The sequence below is a fragment of the Gorilla gorilla genome, chromosome 8, assembly GCF_029281585.2.
Source record: "Gorilla gorilla gorilla isolate KB3781 chromosome 8, NHGRI_mGorGor1-v2.1_pri, whole genome shotgun sequence".
Lineage (NCBI taxonomy): Eukaryota > Metazoa > Chordata > Mammalia > Primates > Hominidae > Gorilla > Gorilla gorilla.
In genome coordinates, this window is record NC_073232.2 from 20,551,826 (window position 1) to 20,567,673 (window position 15,848).

The 15,848-nt window shown below is 36.9% G+C and overlaps 1 protein-coding gene across 4 annotated transcripts in view; it reads right to left on the reverse strand.

Moving 5' to 3' along the window:
* USP6NL (USP6 N-terminal like) overlaps nt 1-15,848 on the reverse strand; it is a 122,871-nt gene that overhangs the window by 64,239 nt on the left and 42,784 nt on the right. For 2 of the 4 annotated variants that reach the window (XM_055352289.2, XM_055352288.2), the window contains exons 2-3: nt 6,294-6,361; nt 4,189-4,271 (exon numbers count right to left, since the gene is read on the reverse strand). In XM_055352289.2, the coding sequence (XP_055208264.1) occupies nt 4,189-4,271; nt 6,294-6,361 (151 nt within the window). Of the gene's footprint in view, nt 1-4,188; nt 4,272-6,293; nt 6,362-10,954; nt 11,254-15,848 lie in introns of those variants that run through there. The other 2 variants (XM_004049055.5, XM_063709878.1) reach the window with 2 other exon arrangements.

Here is a 15,848-nt window from a genome sequence, read left to right on the forward strand (position 1 = left end):
TTTAAAGTAAATTTTATCTAAGTTTAAATTTAAGCCAGTCAAAATTTATAGGATTGGTAGAAAGAGTTCTCAAGCCTTTGTAATCAAAATTATATATATACAATATTTTTATTATATATATAATATATATTATATTATATTATATATTATTATATTATATATATATTATTTATATATTTAAAAAAAATTTTTTTTTTTAAGACAGAGTCTTGCTCTGTCACCCAGGCTGGAGTGCAACGGCGTGATCTCTGCTCACCATAACCTCCATCTCCTGGGTTCAAGTGATTCTCCTGCCTCAGCCTTCCAAGTAGCTGGGATTACAGGAGCGCGCCACCACGCCTGGCTAATTTTTTGTATTTTTAGTAGAGATGGGGTTTCACCATGTTGGCCAGGCTGGTCTTGAACTCCTGATCTCGTGATCCGCCTGCCTGGGCCTCCCAAAGTGCTGGGATTACAGGCGTAAGCCACCGCGCCCGGCCAATGATACTCTTTAAAAACAAACCCACCTTTATTCTGCATATCATATACAGTCATTTTATACAGTCACAGTAAACTACAGAGAGTCTGCTTTTATAAATATACACATTTTGATAAGTAGCTGAAAATCTGAAGCTTGGTATTAATTTTATCTTATTTCTGGTATGACTTCCTTCTAATTCTTCTATTAATAACTTGTGAGCTAAATACATTATCTATCATTATCCAAATACCAAACATTCTTTGTTAAATAGACTAGCAGTGACTATTTTTGATTAAAATGTTAAAGTTCTCCAACTTCTTCCTTAAACAAGCTCTGTTTCTCTATTCTCCAGCTTTAACTCCATCATGGCACACACTGGGGAGAATGCCTCACTGCTGAGTACTAAACAAAGAGGTTGCTCATCTGGCAGAGCTCAGTTGGTTTGGCAACAACTTTCATATTTATTGTGTAATCTATTCCAAAACCAAGTTGTTCTATATTTGTTAATTAGTGTCACTCCACATATAATAACAGGTAATTTAAGTTTCTAAAACTGTAATTAGATATAAACTCAGGCAACAAAGGTTGCAAAGTTATTTTTGCCATTTTATTGTATTAACATTGACACTTAAAACCCAATTTCATTGCAGAATGAATCAAAAATTACAAAGAACTAAGACAGTAGGAAAAAATGCTCTTTTGATCAAGGTGTGACAGGGAATAATATCTACATGCTTACACCAAGTGATTTTATTCAATAGTGCATAAAACTCCGGTCTGTGGCGACAAGCAATAAAAACCACTAGTAACAATGTCTGGAGAAAATGTTTTACTTAAACTACTCATTGTACTAAAAATCACTGATTTTGGTGAAATTTATTAAGGCTTGACATTACCCTAATATCCATTGCTATGCTTCATTATGTTCATCTGTGTTGTCTGTTTTAGGACCACATCATGGAGTAAATAAAATTAGTGTGATAAAAAGTATGAGAATGAGTACCAATCTACTTTATTTTTTAAAAAGCGGTGATCTTAGCTATCTTAGTACATATCTCAATAGCAGTGTTCATTTCAAACAGTATCGTTCTCTTTAGGTCCTCGTTTTCCCCCTTTAACTTTCTTTCTAGGCATTTCAAAGCACTTGTTCTGTACTTCTCTTATTTAAAATACAAGAAAGCAGCAACAGGCAGCATACTGTAGCAGTTCAGAATGCAAGTTCTGCAGGAAGACTGCCAAGGTCCATACCCTAGAGCTGACGCTCACTGTCAATACAACGTCGGCAAGTTACTTGACCTCTGTGCTTCGGTTTCATCGCCTAAAAAGAGGAAGACAAAAACAGTACCTACCCCAAAGAGCTTTTCAGGGGAATAACTGAGTTATTCCATGTAAAGAGCACAGAACAGTGCTCGGCACACAGTAAGTGCACAATAAATATTTGCACTTTTTCCCCACTAGAGCCAAATGGACCTTAGCACAGACAGTGAAAAAACAAATACAAAAGAACTGATTGCAATATTCAGATTGCCAAATACAGACTAGGCTCCTGGGTCAGAATCACTTATTTCATGGCTGTAATAGTTCAAACACGGTTTTATACCTAGAAATGCTTCTCAGTAGACAAGAGTCAGAGAGACTGGATGCTTTCACTGGGGAATGTCTTCCCACCCAACTATCACAAGTGTGGACAAATCACTGGATCCACATTTGCAGGCATATTTCATGAAATTTAGCTGGCACCTATATTCATTATTTTACAATTTCAGTTTTGTATACCTTTCAGATTTGTGAATGTAGTTTTTTCTTAAAATTCATTTTAACTTGATGGTATGTTTTCAATTCCCCCAAATTAATGGACTGTGTATGTGTGATCACAAGGGTGTGTTTAAATGTTAATAATGTATTTGTGCACTTAAAATTTTACATTGGAATCCATAATGCTAAAAAGCCAAATACAGCATTTGCCAGTTTAAAAAAAAGTACCTCTTGTTTCTAGGGCCCAGCTCATGTTGTTTTAAGCAATAAGAAAAGAAAATTTAGGTAATTAATAGATCCATTTTGGAATGCACAGGTTTCCATATGTATTTTATACCATATTTGGACTATCTTATGATTTAAAAAATAAAAATAAAAAATCTGGTACAGTGGTTCATTCCCACCAGAAACACTTGGGAAGGTCAAAATCAGCTGAGGTGCCTCCTATCTTTTGAATCAAAATCTAGGAAAGACCTGGAAATCTATTTAAACAATTTCCCAGCTGATTCTAATGTGCAGGCAAGTTTGGAACCCACTGGTGTTAACAGTCTTAATGCTTAAGTTGTCCTTCATACCCCAGATCTGCACACTAACCCACACAAATATGCAATCATTTCTTGTCACATGCGTAGCCAAGTTCGATTTTTTAAAAAAGTAGGGGTGGAAGTTTAATTTAAAAACAGTATTTCCATCATAGTTAAATATTGCTGTTATTCTAGTGAAGTTCAAAGGCTTCTGATTATAGAGGTGGGAGGATTGCTTAAGGCCAGGAGTTTGAGAAACAGGGCAAGACCTGTCTCTACAAAAACAAAACAGTCTTCTGATTATAACTACTTAGAAGAACATTTCAGATAGCTAATGTCATTAGGTATAATAACACTTAATATTTGTCCAGAACTTTATAAAGTATTCTTATATTTTACTTTTTCAAAGCCTCAAATACACCTGAAGATACATAAAAAAAGTATGTAAACTAATTCCTGTTTTAAAAGTGAAGCACAAAATGGCTACATGACCAGAGAACAGCAAAGCCACAAGAAGAGCACATATTCTCCAGCTCTGGGAACTGTTTCTGTCTGTTGGTTGGTTGGTTTTACTCTCAGAAAAACATAATACAGCAAAATAAATTCTAGACTCAGAAAAAAAGAAAAGGAGAAAATAAGGTCAGAGGACTGTACATTACTGTGAACTATACAAAAAACGAATGTTTTTCCTTCAAAATTTAATCACGTATTATAAAATAAAAAGTCCTGGCTTTTTTTCCTATTTATAATAAACGAAATTGGAAAAGAGCACAGTTGAATGAAAATTTAGTTAATCCTTAAATTGTATGGAACTAAAGTATAAAGATGAATAGAAGTCTCTAGCCTGTAGGAATCTGATTAAACAATACCAGAACCAGAACAGACAGATTCATATCATGTGAAGGATGTTTTTAAGGATCCAAATTATTTTAACTGCTTTACTTTATGTGATCTAGACCTCTCTCAACTCTTTATATAACATATTCAGGATGAATGGAATTAATTTTGAGAAGCAATATTATGAATACATTTATAACTATAAGGAAGATGAATGGCATTTCTTTACAAGGCTAATTTTCAGGCTGCATAACACTAAAGTTCGAATTGCTATTTATTTTTAAAATGCACTGGTACAGAATGAAATGTTTTAATTATTTTTAAAATACAAATTATCCATTTGCATTTAACTCTGTTGAATTATTAATATAACTCACCTACTGCACTTAATGTTCTTACTAAATTGCAAAAAATATTAAAAATTATATCTTAAACAGTTAAATTTTAATCACAGAGTTGTTAAAAGAAACCCAGGAATTTAGTACCAAAACGCATATTGTAAGACTATTCCTTATTCACAGCAATTATATTAAAAATAAAGAAAATCAATATAATAGGCGACCACAGAAACATTATAATCTAAAAAGCAAGCTTTCAATCTATGTGACTTACTGTAAAAAGCCAAATCTATCTGTGACTTTGTAAACAAGGTAATCAGCATCTTCCCAAGGTTCAATCTCTGCACCTTCTCGTCCCTAAAATAAGGCACAAAAAAAGGTGTTAATCAGAGTTTATAAAACTGAATGATTTTTTAAAATAAAAGGACGAAGAAATAAGAGCTATTTTTAATGTATTACTAAAAATAAGAGCTGGAAGTGAGGCATTATGAGCCTTAACATTTTTTTTTCCCCTTTAAACCCAACTATTTTTGGCAAGATAAACACTATTTCCTAGTTATGACTCTGGAAGATGCTGTGTGTCAGCAGCAGCTGACGCGGAGCTGAGCCAGGATCAGGCCAGGGTTCCTTGGGGAAGCTGATGAGGAAAGAAGAGCGATGGGGATGAGAAAGCCACTCCAGAAGAAACTGCCGAACCTTACAGTTCTAGACCAAACACGTCTCAGAGAAAGAGATTTTTCTTTTTTGCCTTTTTATGCAAACTCCTTAGAGAAGCAGGCAGAGAAGCTCCTCGTCTATTTCTTTACTTCACAGCTATGCCAGCCTGAAACTACTCTTGCCAAAGTCAAAAATGACCTTCCAGCAGTCAGACCTGCTGCACGCTCTTCAGGCCTCATCTAACAGATCTCTAAGGCGTACTTGTCAGTGTCGCTCACTCCCTCTTCCCAACTCCTGTGACGCTGTCCTCTCGTGGTCTCCTCATGCCCCATCAACTCTTCTAATGGCTTTTTCATGGGTAACTCGTCATTGATGGTGTGCCCAAAGTTCGGTCCACAGCCCGCTGCTCTTCTTAATCCAGGTATCATTTACTCTTAGGCTATTAACTAACACTGATCAGTGAAGAAACCCCAAATATAACTATCTATATCAATCCCTCAAATTTTAGACTCAAACTCCCAACTGTCTTGTGGACACCTCCATCTGTCTGCTTGTGTGTTCTCCTCTTAGTACACTGGGAGCATCCTGTAGGCAAGGGCTGCTGCCACTCCTGTCTATGAATCCCCAAGGCCCAGCACGATGCCTGGCCTGTGTTAATTGTGTAGGGAAAAAAATGCACACAAGCAGGAATGAATGAGAGTGACACTGGTTTTAAACTAGTGAAGCAGTTAAATAAGTTAACTGAGTTTTTCAAGGACTGCAATAAAACCTCATTACAATGAAGGAAACTGTGTTTGATGTTCCAAAAATGAACTCTGGGAACATAACTGCTAAGCTGAGCATCACCTGTATGCCTCATGGAAGCAGGACACAGTGTAGGTGGCTTTCTATGATTTAATCTCCTGTTATCCTCACAAATAATCAGAAGGAACAGATACATAATTACAAGCAAGTGATACAGATACAAAACATGACATTTATAAATCACTGCTAGGACTCATTATAGACCTCAGGAGGTAAGGTATAAAGAGGTATGTCAATTGTCAATAATTGTGATTTTCTATAATATCAAAAAACAGATTCCATACCAACATAAGGATAAAACGTTAATGGAAATTATACATACTTGTATAAATTCAAAATCTAAGATCCATGGTAAATTTATAATAGCAGATGTAAATTATGAACGCAACGGATATGTAATTCCATATACTTAACTTAGTCAAGTATTTATTGAGTGCCTAGTGTGAATCAGGTAATGTCCTAGGCATTTAGGATACAAAAGTAAATCAAACAAAAGAAATTCCTGCCTAGAATGTAGAGTCTCGGCAGGTATACACAGTGCTGAGGGTAGAATCAGGGGCATTAAACAGGGAGGTGGGAGGTCAAAGAAGATCTCAGTAAGATGATAGCATCTGGGCAAAGATCTGAAAGATGTGAGGCAATGAGGCATGAGAATATCTGGGACACAAGTGTCCCAGGTAGAGGAAACAGCCAGTGCAAAGGCCCTGAGGCAGGAGCAAGCCTGGTGTGCTGGAGGAACAGCAACCGACTGAAGTGGAGAAAAGGATGAAGGAGATGAAGTCAGAGAAGATGATCTCTATGTCCCCATGAAGTAAACAAACTGCTTTTGGAATTTAAGCCCTCCAAAAAGCAAATCCATTTCTATTTATATGGTTTTTCTAATAAAACTCACCCAAAGTGTTAAATATGGATACTTACTCTGTCATATTTAGCAACTATTTCAGCTCGCTCCTGGGCAAGTTTGAGTGCTACATCCTGGTCTGAATCTGTGGAGAAGACATCAAATTTAGATGAATTGTTATTGAAAGAATCGTAAAGTTAATTAATTATGAAACTAAGACATAATAAAACAAAAAATAAATACTGTCTAAAATGACAAATCAACAAAATCAAATAAAAGGATGAGTTAAGTATTTGTAACTACAACTTTGTAATAGCAATACATGTAATATTCAATAAAAAAGCAAGTTCATTAAGGCATAAACTTAGGACATGATAAATCTTATCCTTCATGAATCAATTTTGGGTCTAAAATTTTATAGAAATTGATGTTAAGTAGAAACTGAAACTGAAAGCTCTAAGTTTTCAGATGAAGCCCACTTGGGTAGAAGAGACAAACATTAAAACGGCTTTTAAAAAGTAAAGGAACTTGGATCTCCACAAAATAAACTAGCACAAGATACAATATTTATTTTACATGATACAAATATGTCTTTGTTTAGCCTTTTAGTTCCCTTTATCAACAGCCTCAACTGCTATAACAATCTCCTAACCGGTCTCTAGGACTCCAGTTTTATCATACATGTGTGTGTGTACACACACACAGACACACACACACACACACCCTTCATCCTTATTAACATTAGGAGACTTTCAAAAACATAAATCTGACAACAAAAGTCGAGATCATAACATGAAATAGTATGAATATATACCATAAGTTTTTTAAAAGATCAATAACAGACTATATAAAAGGCTTCTCTTACCAAAAAAAAAAAAAAAAAAAAAAAGCATTCTAAGAGAAAATTAGGCAAAGGTTATGAGCAAGAAATTCCTAAAAGTAGCAACAGCAGTAACAACTGTAACAACTATACTGCATTCTTATTAAGTGCCTGGCAGATAGTAAGATACTGCCAGGTGGCAAATACTGTGCTAATAATAAGCACTTTACCCTGCCTTACCACATGACACTCTAAGGTAGGCATCATTATGAATCCTACACCGTGATAAAAAAGAGGCTTAGAGATTTTACGCAACTTGTCCACAGGCATAAAGCTAATAAACAGCAAAGACAGTTTTCAAATCCAGACAGTCTTGACTCCACAGCCCATAATTTTAATTACTATTTTATAAAAATGATTACTAAAGACATGAAAAAGGACTTCTAGTTACCGATGGCAGATGGAACACATGCTTTTACCTCCATTTCCCCTAAAACCCCACTAAAATAGCAACTATAGGGATTCTTGAAATCCCCTCCTCAAAGCAAATGGTGGTTCCTAAGGAGAGGTGGGGTTAAAAACAAGGGAGCTGAGTAAAGGAAGTCAAATCCCTGAAAGTTGAAGGGACATGCATGTGTGTAGCAGAGCCGGGTGCAGGGTGGAAAACCAAATCCTCATTCTCCAAAGCAGGAAACCAATAGAAATGCCAAAAACGGAAGATGCATGAAGCAGCAATACTGGCATGTTACCTAGCGCAATGGAGGCACACAGGAAAAGAATCAGCCAGGGCAGTGGAGAGTGCTTACTTCTATGGAGCAGGCAGTGAAAAATACAGGAGTCTGCTATTTTCAAAATAAGACTTACAGATTGCTGAATCTTTAAGCCAAATATAGATCTGATAAAAATAAAATCTAAAATGAAAAACCAAGACATAGAAAAAAAAATCAACCTCATTAGTAACTAAAGAAATACAAGTTTCAAAATATCACTTTGCACCTATTCAGACTAACCAAAAAATGCACTGATAATACTCAATGTTGACAACAATGGTGACACTGCAGTTCCTTACAATGAAGATAAACATATAAATGTATAAAATCTTTCTGGAAAGTAATTTGATAATATGTGTAAAAAAATCTGAAAACAGACATATCCTTACCCAGCACCACTGGTTCTATAGACTTATGCCAATGAGATCATCAAACAAGCGCAAGGTTGTTTATAATAGTAAAAACAACAGAGTGGGAAGTTGTAAATTTGTAAAAGCTTATTTGGGAAAAAAATGTTTGTGTTACTGCTTTTCCCAGTTAAACTACAAAATGTGAATATGCTTTCCTTTGGGGGATGTGTGAATAACTAAACAGCATGATTCAATAAAATAAAAATACAGATGAGTTGTTCAGATTTTCACCGTGAATTAATGCAAACAGAAGTCTGAGATAATCAACTCAATGATATACATATTCACTACCCTATTTTAGACTTACGAGCCTTTGTCAGTTCCTTTTTCCCTCTTCTGCTGCCCAATTTTAAAACATGATACACATCTACCAAAGCAAAGGGAAAGCAAATTAATAGAAATTAAAATCAAGCTGGGTGTGGTGGCTCACGCCTGTAATCCCATGGCAGGCAGATCACTTAAGGCCAGAAGTTTGAGACCAGCCTGGCCAACACGGTGAAACCTAGTCTCTACTAAAAATACAAAAATTAGCTGGGCATAGCGGTGCTTGCCTGTGGTCCCAGCTTAGTCGGGAGGCTGAAGCAGGAGAATCGCTTGAACCCGGGAGGCAGAGGTTGCAGTGAGCTGAGATCGTGCCACTGCACTGCAGCCTGGGTGACAGAGTAAGACCCTGTCTCAAAAAAAAAAAAGAAATTAAATTCAAATTAAGAGAATCTGACTACTTATGTAACTCCATTTCTATTATCAGAACTGCAAAACATGAATTTCTTTAGTAATCAGGCCAAATTCAATAGATGAATGCTTTATTGGAATGTCTTTTATACCAGTCCCTTATTCCTGCTACCAGTCCTAGGCATCACAAGTATATTTCCAACATAACAATGAAAAGTTTAAAAGTGTAAAGGCAAGGACTGGGGTTGAGAGGTGAAGACGCAACATATCCCAAGAAAATGTCATTGTGGCAAACTATAAAATATAAAGCTTTACACAGATCACTGTCGGTCTATAGAGACTTCCAGAAATACTGGACTTCTTATTGGAATTGGATGAAATCGCATCCTGATTTTTTGGGAGAAGTATGATGTACTTTAAAGTGATCAGAACAGTTAACTCTAAATCAAATAAATAAATTCTCAATCTTTAAACTCCCTTAGAAATGTCTTATCCCTGAGTTACCCCATGGGGAGAAAATTTTATAATATTAATGTATGTATTCTAAAAGGAGAGTGAATTTAAAGCCAAATGCATTTTAGAAAATATAGCCAAATCTGTTTCTTTGAGGAAACTAAATGAAAATTTTAATCTTTGCCAATATTCAGTTTAGAGACATTATTTTAAAATCTGCATTGCAAGGCAAACAGTAAGAAGCAGTATCCTTATGTAGGGTTTGCTATAGTTAAATTATGGCTCATACTATCTGGTCTGAAGTTTATTAAGAATTACACTAGAATACTTCCTTTGGTTTCATTCTGATTACTTATTTAGAAATTCTGTTGAAAGAACCAACCGTGTGCCCCAAAACAGTGACTGCAAACGATTATCAACAGCTGTCTTGTGTCTGTGTGCACATGTGAACAAAGTTCCAGGCACCTATAAACAACGGCAGCTGTGTTGGTTGGCACTTACGTCACATCATTATCAAATAAAAATTTAATCAGGACATTATCCCAAAAATTCACACCACATGTTTATGCTCTCCTTGCATGACAAATCCATAAACAAAAGTTCATTTGGAAAAATGTGGTTTGAAATACAATACCACTTGTTGCCAAAATATTACAGTAATTAAAGAGTAATGAGTGTTAAAATAATTGTAGCTGAAGAAAAAGTTCCTATTATTAAAAATAAAACCATGTGCAGAAATATGTAGATCAACTACTTTATTTTTTTTCTTTTTTTCTTTTTGAGACCGAGTCTCAATCTGTTGCCCAGGCTGGAGTGCAGTGGTATGATCTCAGCTCACTGCAACCTCCACCTCCCAGGTTCAAGCAACTCTCCTGCCTCAGCCTCCCGAGTAGCTGGGACTACAGGTGTGAGCCACCCGCCTAATTTTTGTATTTTTAGTAGAGATGAGGTTTCACCATGTTGGCCAGGCTGGTCTCAAGCTCTTGACCTCAGGTGATCCACCCACCTCAGCCTCCCAAAGTGCTGAGATTACAGGAGTGAGCCACCGCACCCGCTTAGATTAACTACTTTAAATATTAGTCCTCTCATTTCACTAGGATGTTTGTTTAAAAAAAAAAGAAACTACATTATCCAAGCCAAATTAAATCAAATTATTTTTATGATTTTTTATCTAATGTAACAAAGTTTCAAAGTAAAAGAGGCATATTTTAAGCAATAAGGATCAGAAGATACTTGGATACTCAAGTGTGTAGGAAATACTCAAGTATACAGGAAAATATCTCAGCACAATTTATAGAAGAAAATGACAACTACACATTTTTAAGAAGCATTTTTAAAATTGACAACTATACAATTCTAAGATGACCTGTTTTTCCATTTAATCTGCCAAGAACTTCTAAGAATCCAGTACCCTCCTGAATTATATGCTTTAAAAGCACGTATTGTATCTTAATGTCACTTAATTAGCACCAAATTGCAATGAAAAATTCATACAAAGTTACTAAAGTTCATTTCCAATAAAATAAAATTTACAGCAGACCATTTTTCCTAGAGTACATTTTGACAGATGAACGTTAAAAATATAAACAACATCAATTTTAAAAGTACTTTACCCTTTGTGAGATAATCAGTCTGGCCTTGGGAGTTAACAACAGCTTCAGTCCTCATAGAGTAACTTATCTATTCCAAGATTTCATTATTATTTTATAGCTCTCGAACACACCAAGAGTGCTGCCAGGCGGTACCTCACACATTCTGCAACTAACTAAAACAAAGAAAGGCAGAGGCAGCTCTACTTTAAACTATCTGTGAAACAAGCACAAGAAGAAAAAGTTTGAGATGCATTCTGTCTTCTTCTAAGGGAGAAAAAAACCTTGCTGTGGTTACACAGACTATGTATTTTCAAACAAAGCTGATCATTGTTGAGGGTGAAAACATGGCTTTCAGGCTACATCCCAACTATGAGGCACACCAGCCTACACCAGCATTCCATCCGCTAACAAACAGCGGCTTGAAAGAAGCAGCTTCATAATGTGCCTTCATCTTGCGTCTCGATATTAGCCACTTTCTTATTTCTTATTAAAAATAAAACTTGTCACAGAGCAACAAAAAAATTTTTATTTAAAACATTAAACTAAAGCTAACCAGAAACGCTCCTCTCCTCAAATACATTTTATATCTTAATGTAATTTTTAATAATAATTCTTAATGTGAAAATTGTAGCCTCTGTTTCAGCCCGTTTCAGACAGGAAGCAAAATACATGCTAAAGTAGTGGTTTTGGACATTTTTAACAAACCGCACACACATACAAGTAAAACAAATGTCTCATGAAACAATATGTAACTACAAGTACTTTAAGATGGCACTACGAATTTTTCCATTCTGTTTTATTTATTCCTTCCTTCTTCCCTTCATTGTTTCTCCCTTTCTCTTAAATGGGTAAAACCTACAATTTGGAAACCATTTTGCAAAAGTAACATCCCTGTCAGAGGCATGCCTATGGACATTAATTACACTTAACTGGACACTAATAAATTAAGTTTACGCTCAGCTTAAGCCAGGTGTAACATTCAACTAAAGCAAAAGATCTCAGAAGTTGAGAGGGGGAAAATTTCTCAAGCCATATACCAAGGAATAAGAATTAGACTGGTGCCAAAGTTCTAATCAGCTAGAAGATAATGAAACACTATTTCCAAAGTTAAGAGCAAAAAATTATCATGAACTTGGAATTCTATACCAACCATGAGGAAAAATAGAAAGATTTTTAGCTATTACAAGGTGTGGTAAGCTGAAGACTGACCTTCTGCCCTGCCAGGGATGTCCACATCCTAACCCCTGGAATCTGTAAATGTTGCCTCATAATTGCAAAAGTGATTACAGATGTCATTCAGCTAAGGATCTTGAGTTCAGAGATTGCCCTGCATCATGCAAGTGGGTCCAGTGTGATCACAAGAATCCTTCTGAACAGGAAGCAAGAAGGTTAAAGGAAGGAGGAGGCAGTGTGATGGTGGAAGCAAGACATCACCAGCTAAGGAAAGCAGGCAGCCTTTAGAAGCAAGAAAAGGCAAGGAAATGGATTTTCCCCTAGTGGCTCCAGAAGGAACCAGCCCTGCTGACTCTGACCCAGAGAAACTTGATTTCAGACTTCTGACCTCCAGAACCCATTAAATGATACATCTGTGTTGTTTAAGCCACCAAGTTTGTGTTAAGTCATGTGTGCTGTTACAGCAGCATGAAAACACAGGATTCAAAGTTTACGGCCTATGAAATGTCTCTTTGAAAAAGAATTTGAGAGTATACTACAGAAAAACAAAACAGCAACAGGAAGAACTGACAAAGACGCTCCTTGACCAAACTTTGGGCAGGCTCCTTTAAGCCCTCTTCTTGACTACCTCAGCCTCTACCTCAGCCTTGTCCTAGCTTCAGCCTGCCTAGCCCAGTTGTAGCAAGAATCCTGCTAACTCAGTTTAACAAGAATCCCCCCACCCTCCATGAAATCTGATCATCCTAGATATCTGAACAGATTCCTCATCCCCCACACTTGATATCTGATCACCCTGGCCTGTCTTCAGCAAGAATCCTGTTATGTCGGTTTAGCCAGAATCCCCCTACACTTGATGCCTCTCCTCTTAGTGATTTTCCATCACTGACCTTCTTGCTCTGCCCATTGGCTATCCATCTCCACTTGTCCTTGCCGCGTGCAGAGTTGAGCCTGACCTCTCCACTGTTTTAATAGTCTTGATACCAACTGCAATGGTCCTGAATAAAGTCCACTTTCCCTTTTTAGCAAGAGTCAGAATAATTCTTTTACACAAAATAAGAAAGAGAGGCAAAAACAGGATCCGTAACATTGCCGCAGGCCAAAATTAGACATTTCCAAATGCCAACTGTGTAGCTGCATAGAGAGCAACCTGTCTACATTAGAATAGGAAACATAAGGTGTCTTAGAAGAGAGTGGATTCTAGGCAACACAAAGATCATGGGTATAGTAGTGATACAGTAAAAGCTTACATATAAAGACATCAAAAAGAGTGTAAGGGGGCTATTAGAAATCTGAAGACAAGCAATTAACAGAGTGAGAAAAGTCAGTCTGACATGACGTAAAATACAAAGGGACATGGCTGTGACCTTGAAGGTATATGAGAAAAGTGAATTCATTTGATCTTGACATCTTCAACGTTAGGGATTATGTTTCCTTCCCTACACACCTCATCATAATACTTGAAACTGAAGTAAATGCTATTGACATTATTATGATTATGTAAGAATTGCATTGGCTATTAATGTTCACAATAAAATATAGACAATGTCTAAAACTGAACCCTGATCTGCACACACACTCCCCACTCCAAACCTAAGCCCCCACTTTCTAGAAGCAATCACTGTTAGCTGCCAAAAATATTCTCCACACTATTCAAGAATCTGCATGTATCCACGAACACCCACAAATATTTAATCTCCCACTTTATTCAAAAACTAGAATCATTCTAAAATCGACACCTCTTTTTCACTTAACAGTACATCCTGGAGACTGTATAGGTTAACACCTATAGATCTACCCGGCAGTGCCCCTAAAGGTTAACAACCATTTCTGGGGGAAGAGGCAGAGGCAATGGGCCCTGTTTGTGGCATCTGCAGATTTCCATGTGGCAAATACTCATGCTATGGTGGCCAGTTTCCAAGCTGCCAAAGTGATGTCACTGAGCGCAGTTTCTCCAGTACCCCAGTGGGTCTACCTCAACCTTTTCCACAGCTTTACAGCACCCTAAAGTATTAGTATAATTTATTCAACCAGCCCTTCTCTGTGGGAATGAACTAAGAGAAACTTAGAGAATGGATCAACTTGCAATGGGAGTTAAAGACGAAGCACCATGCAATAAAGAGCTTAATAGGCAATGATGACCAAAGGCAAGCTGAAAAAATGAGGAAGCAAAAACTACCAGTAAGCAGAGAAAAGTAGCTGGTACAGAGAAGGAAACAGCACCTGCGATGCAGAGCAAAGCAGTCACCACAAGAGACCTTTTAGCCCAAAAGAGACTGAATAGCCCACCCCGAAGCTGCTTCAAGCTTCAGTTCCTGATGGCTTTCATTTCTAGTATAACGAATTCAGACAGCAAATGCTCTTTTTTCCTTAAAATAATCTGAATAAGTTACTTGTGTCTTTCAACCAAATTCACTGGCGCCTCTTAGTTATGTTTTTAGTTGTGACCACTTTCTCACTGAACCATGGACTAAGATACATCAAGAAAAAAGATTATTTTTAAATGTTGAGATCTTAGTAAACGTATTTGTGATCACTTCCTCACTGTACCACAGACTAAGATATATTAAGAATAAAGATTATTTTACATGTGGAAATCTTAATAAACACCACTGATAAAACTGCCATTATAATTTTGCCATGCTCTAGATCCAAGGCTGGAAGGAATGCTCAGAGGAGGAATGAGCAGTGAAGCAGATTAACATCAAAGCACAACTAAAAACACAAAAAATAAAGGAAGGTACATCTGCAACAAGAGTCTGAAATACCACTTATTTTGACTGGTCACTCTGGTCAAGATGAAATATGGGAACCTAAAGGCTACATATACCAGCTCTCCCCCTAAAACATCTTGTTCTGAAATAGCACCCTGGGAAAGCCTAAGCCACCCTACCACTGGTGGTCCTGTAGGAAGAACTGTTCCAGTACCTCCTCTTGACCCTTTTATTTCCCTTTATTGGGAGATCATCTAGAATCCTAAGAAAAATAGCTCAGAGCAGTCAGAGCTCTGTGAGGTCCACAAAATCTATCAGGCCCAGAGAGATGTGCATATGGGACTTCAGTTATGGATCCTCCCATGCCTGGGGAAAACTGTTTAAGAGCATTTTGTGCCTGGCTAGCTGCCTCCCCCATTATCTTCATGTTCTTGGAATTTGTGATACAAAGAACAAGGTTTAGACAATCAATAGCTTATGTTATTTTGATGTAAATTCTTGGTAAAATCTTAGAAACAGTCCCTTCTTTTTTCCTTAAAAACCCACTTGTAACTGCTGCTAATTGGAGTGTACATTCAGGGCAATGTCAATCTATGCACCCAGGTGGCCATCCTCAAGCTCTGGACTCAAATTAACTCTACTTAATTATATTTCCATTATTTAAGGTTGACAATCCAATCCTATACTTCCCCGTGGTCCAACCCAATCCCACTTGCATCTCCCATAACTACATTAATTCCACACTAAACAAATGTCTTTTCAAAAACTGCACAACTTCAAAAACCCATTTATCTCCATCTTGCTCCCCCTATTAGCATATAATCTTAGAAAAATCATTTGGCTTCCTTTCCTCTTTCTTATGTTTACTTGGGAACAACAAGAAAAGAGATCACAGCCACAATTATAGAACAGTATAAGTAATCACCATCAAGGAAAGGGACAGCCAGTGAAAGCAAGATACATGAAAGACCCAGTGCCATCAACCGACAAAGTCCTCAGAAATGCCCAGATTTTCTCTTCAAAAGAGCCAC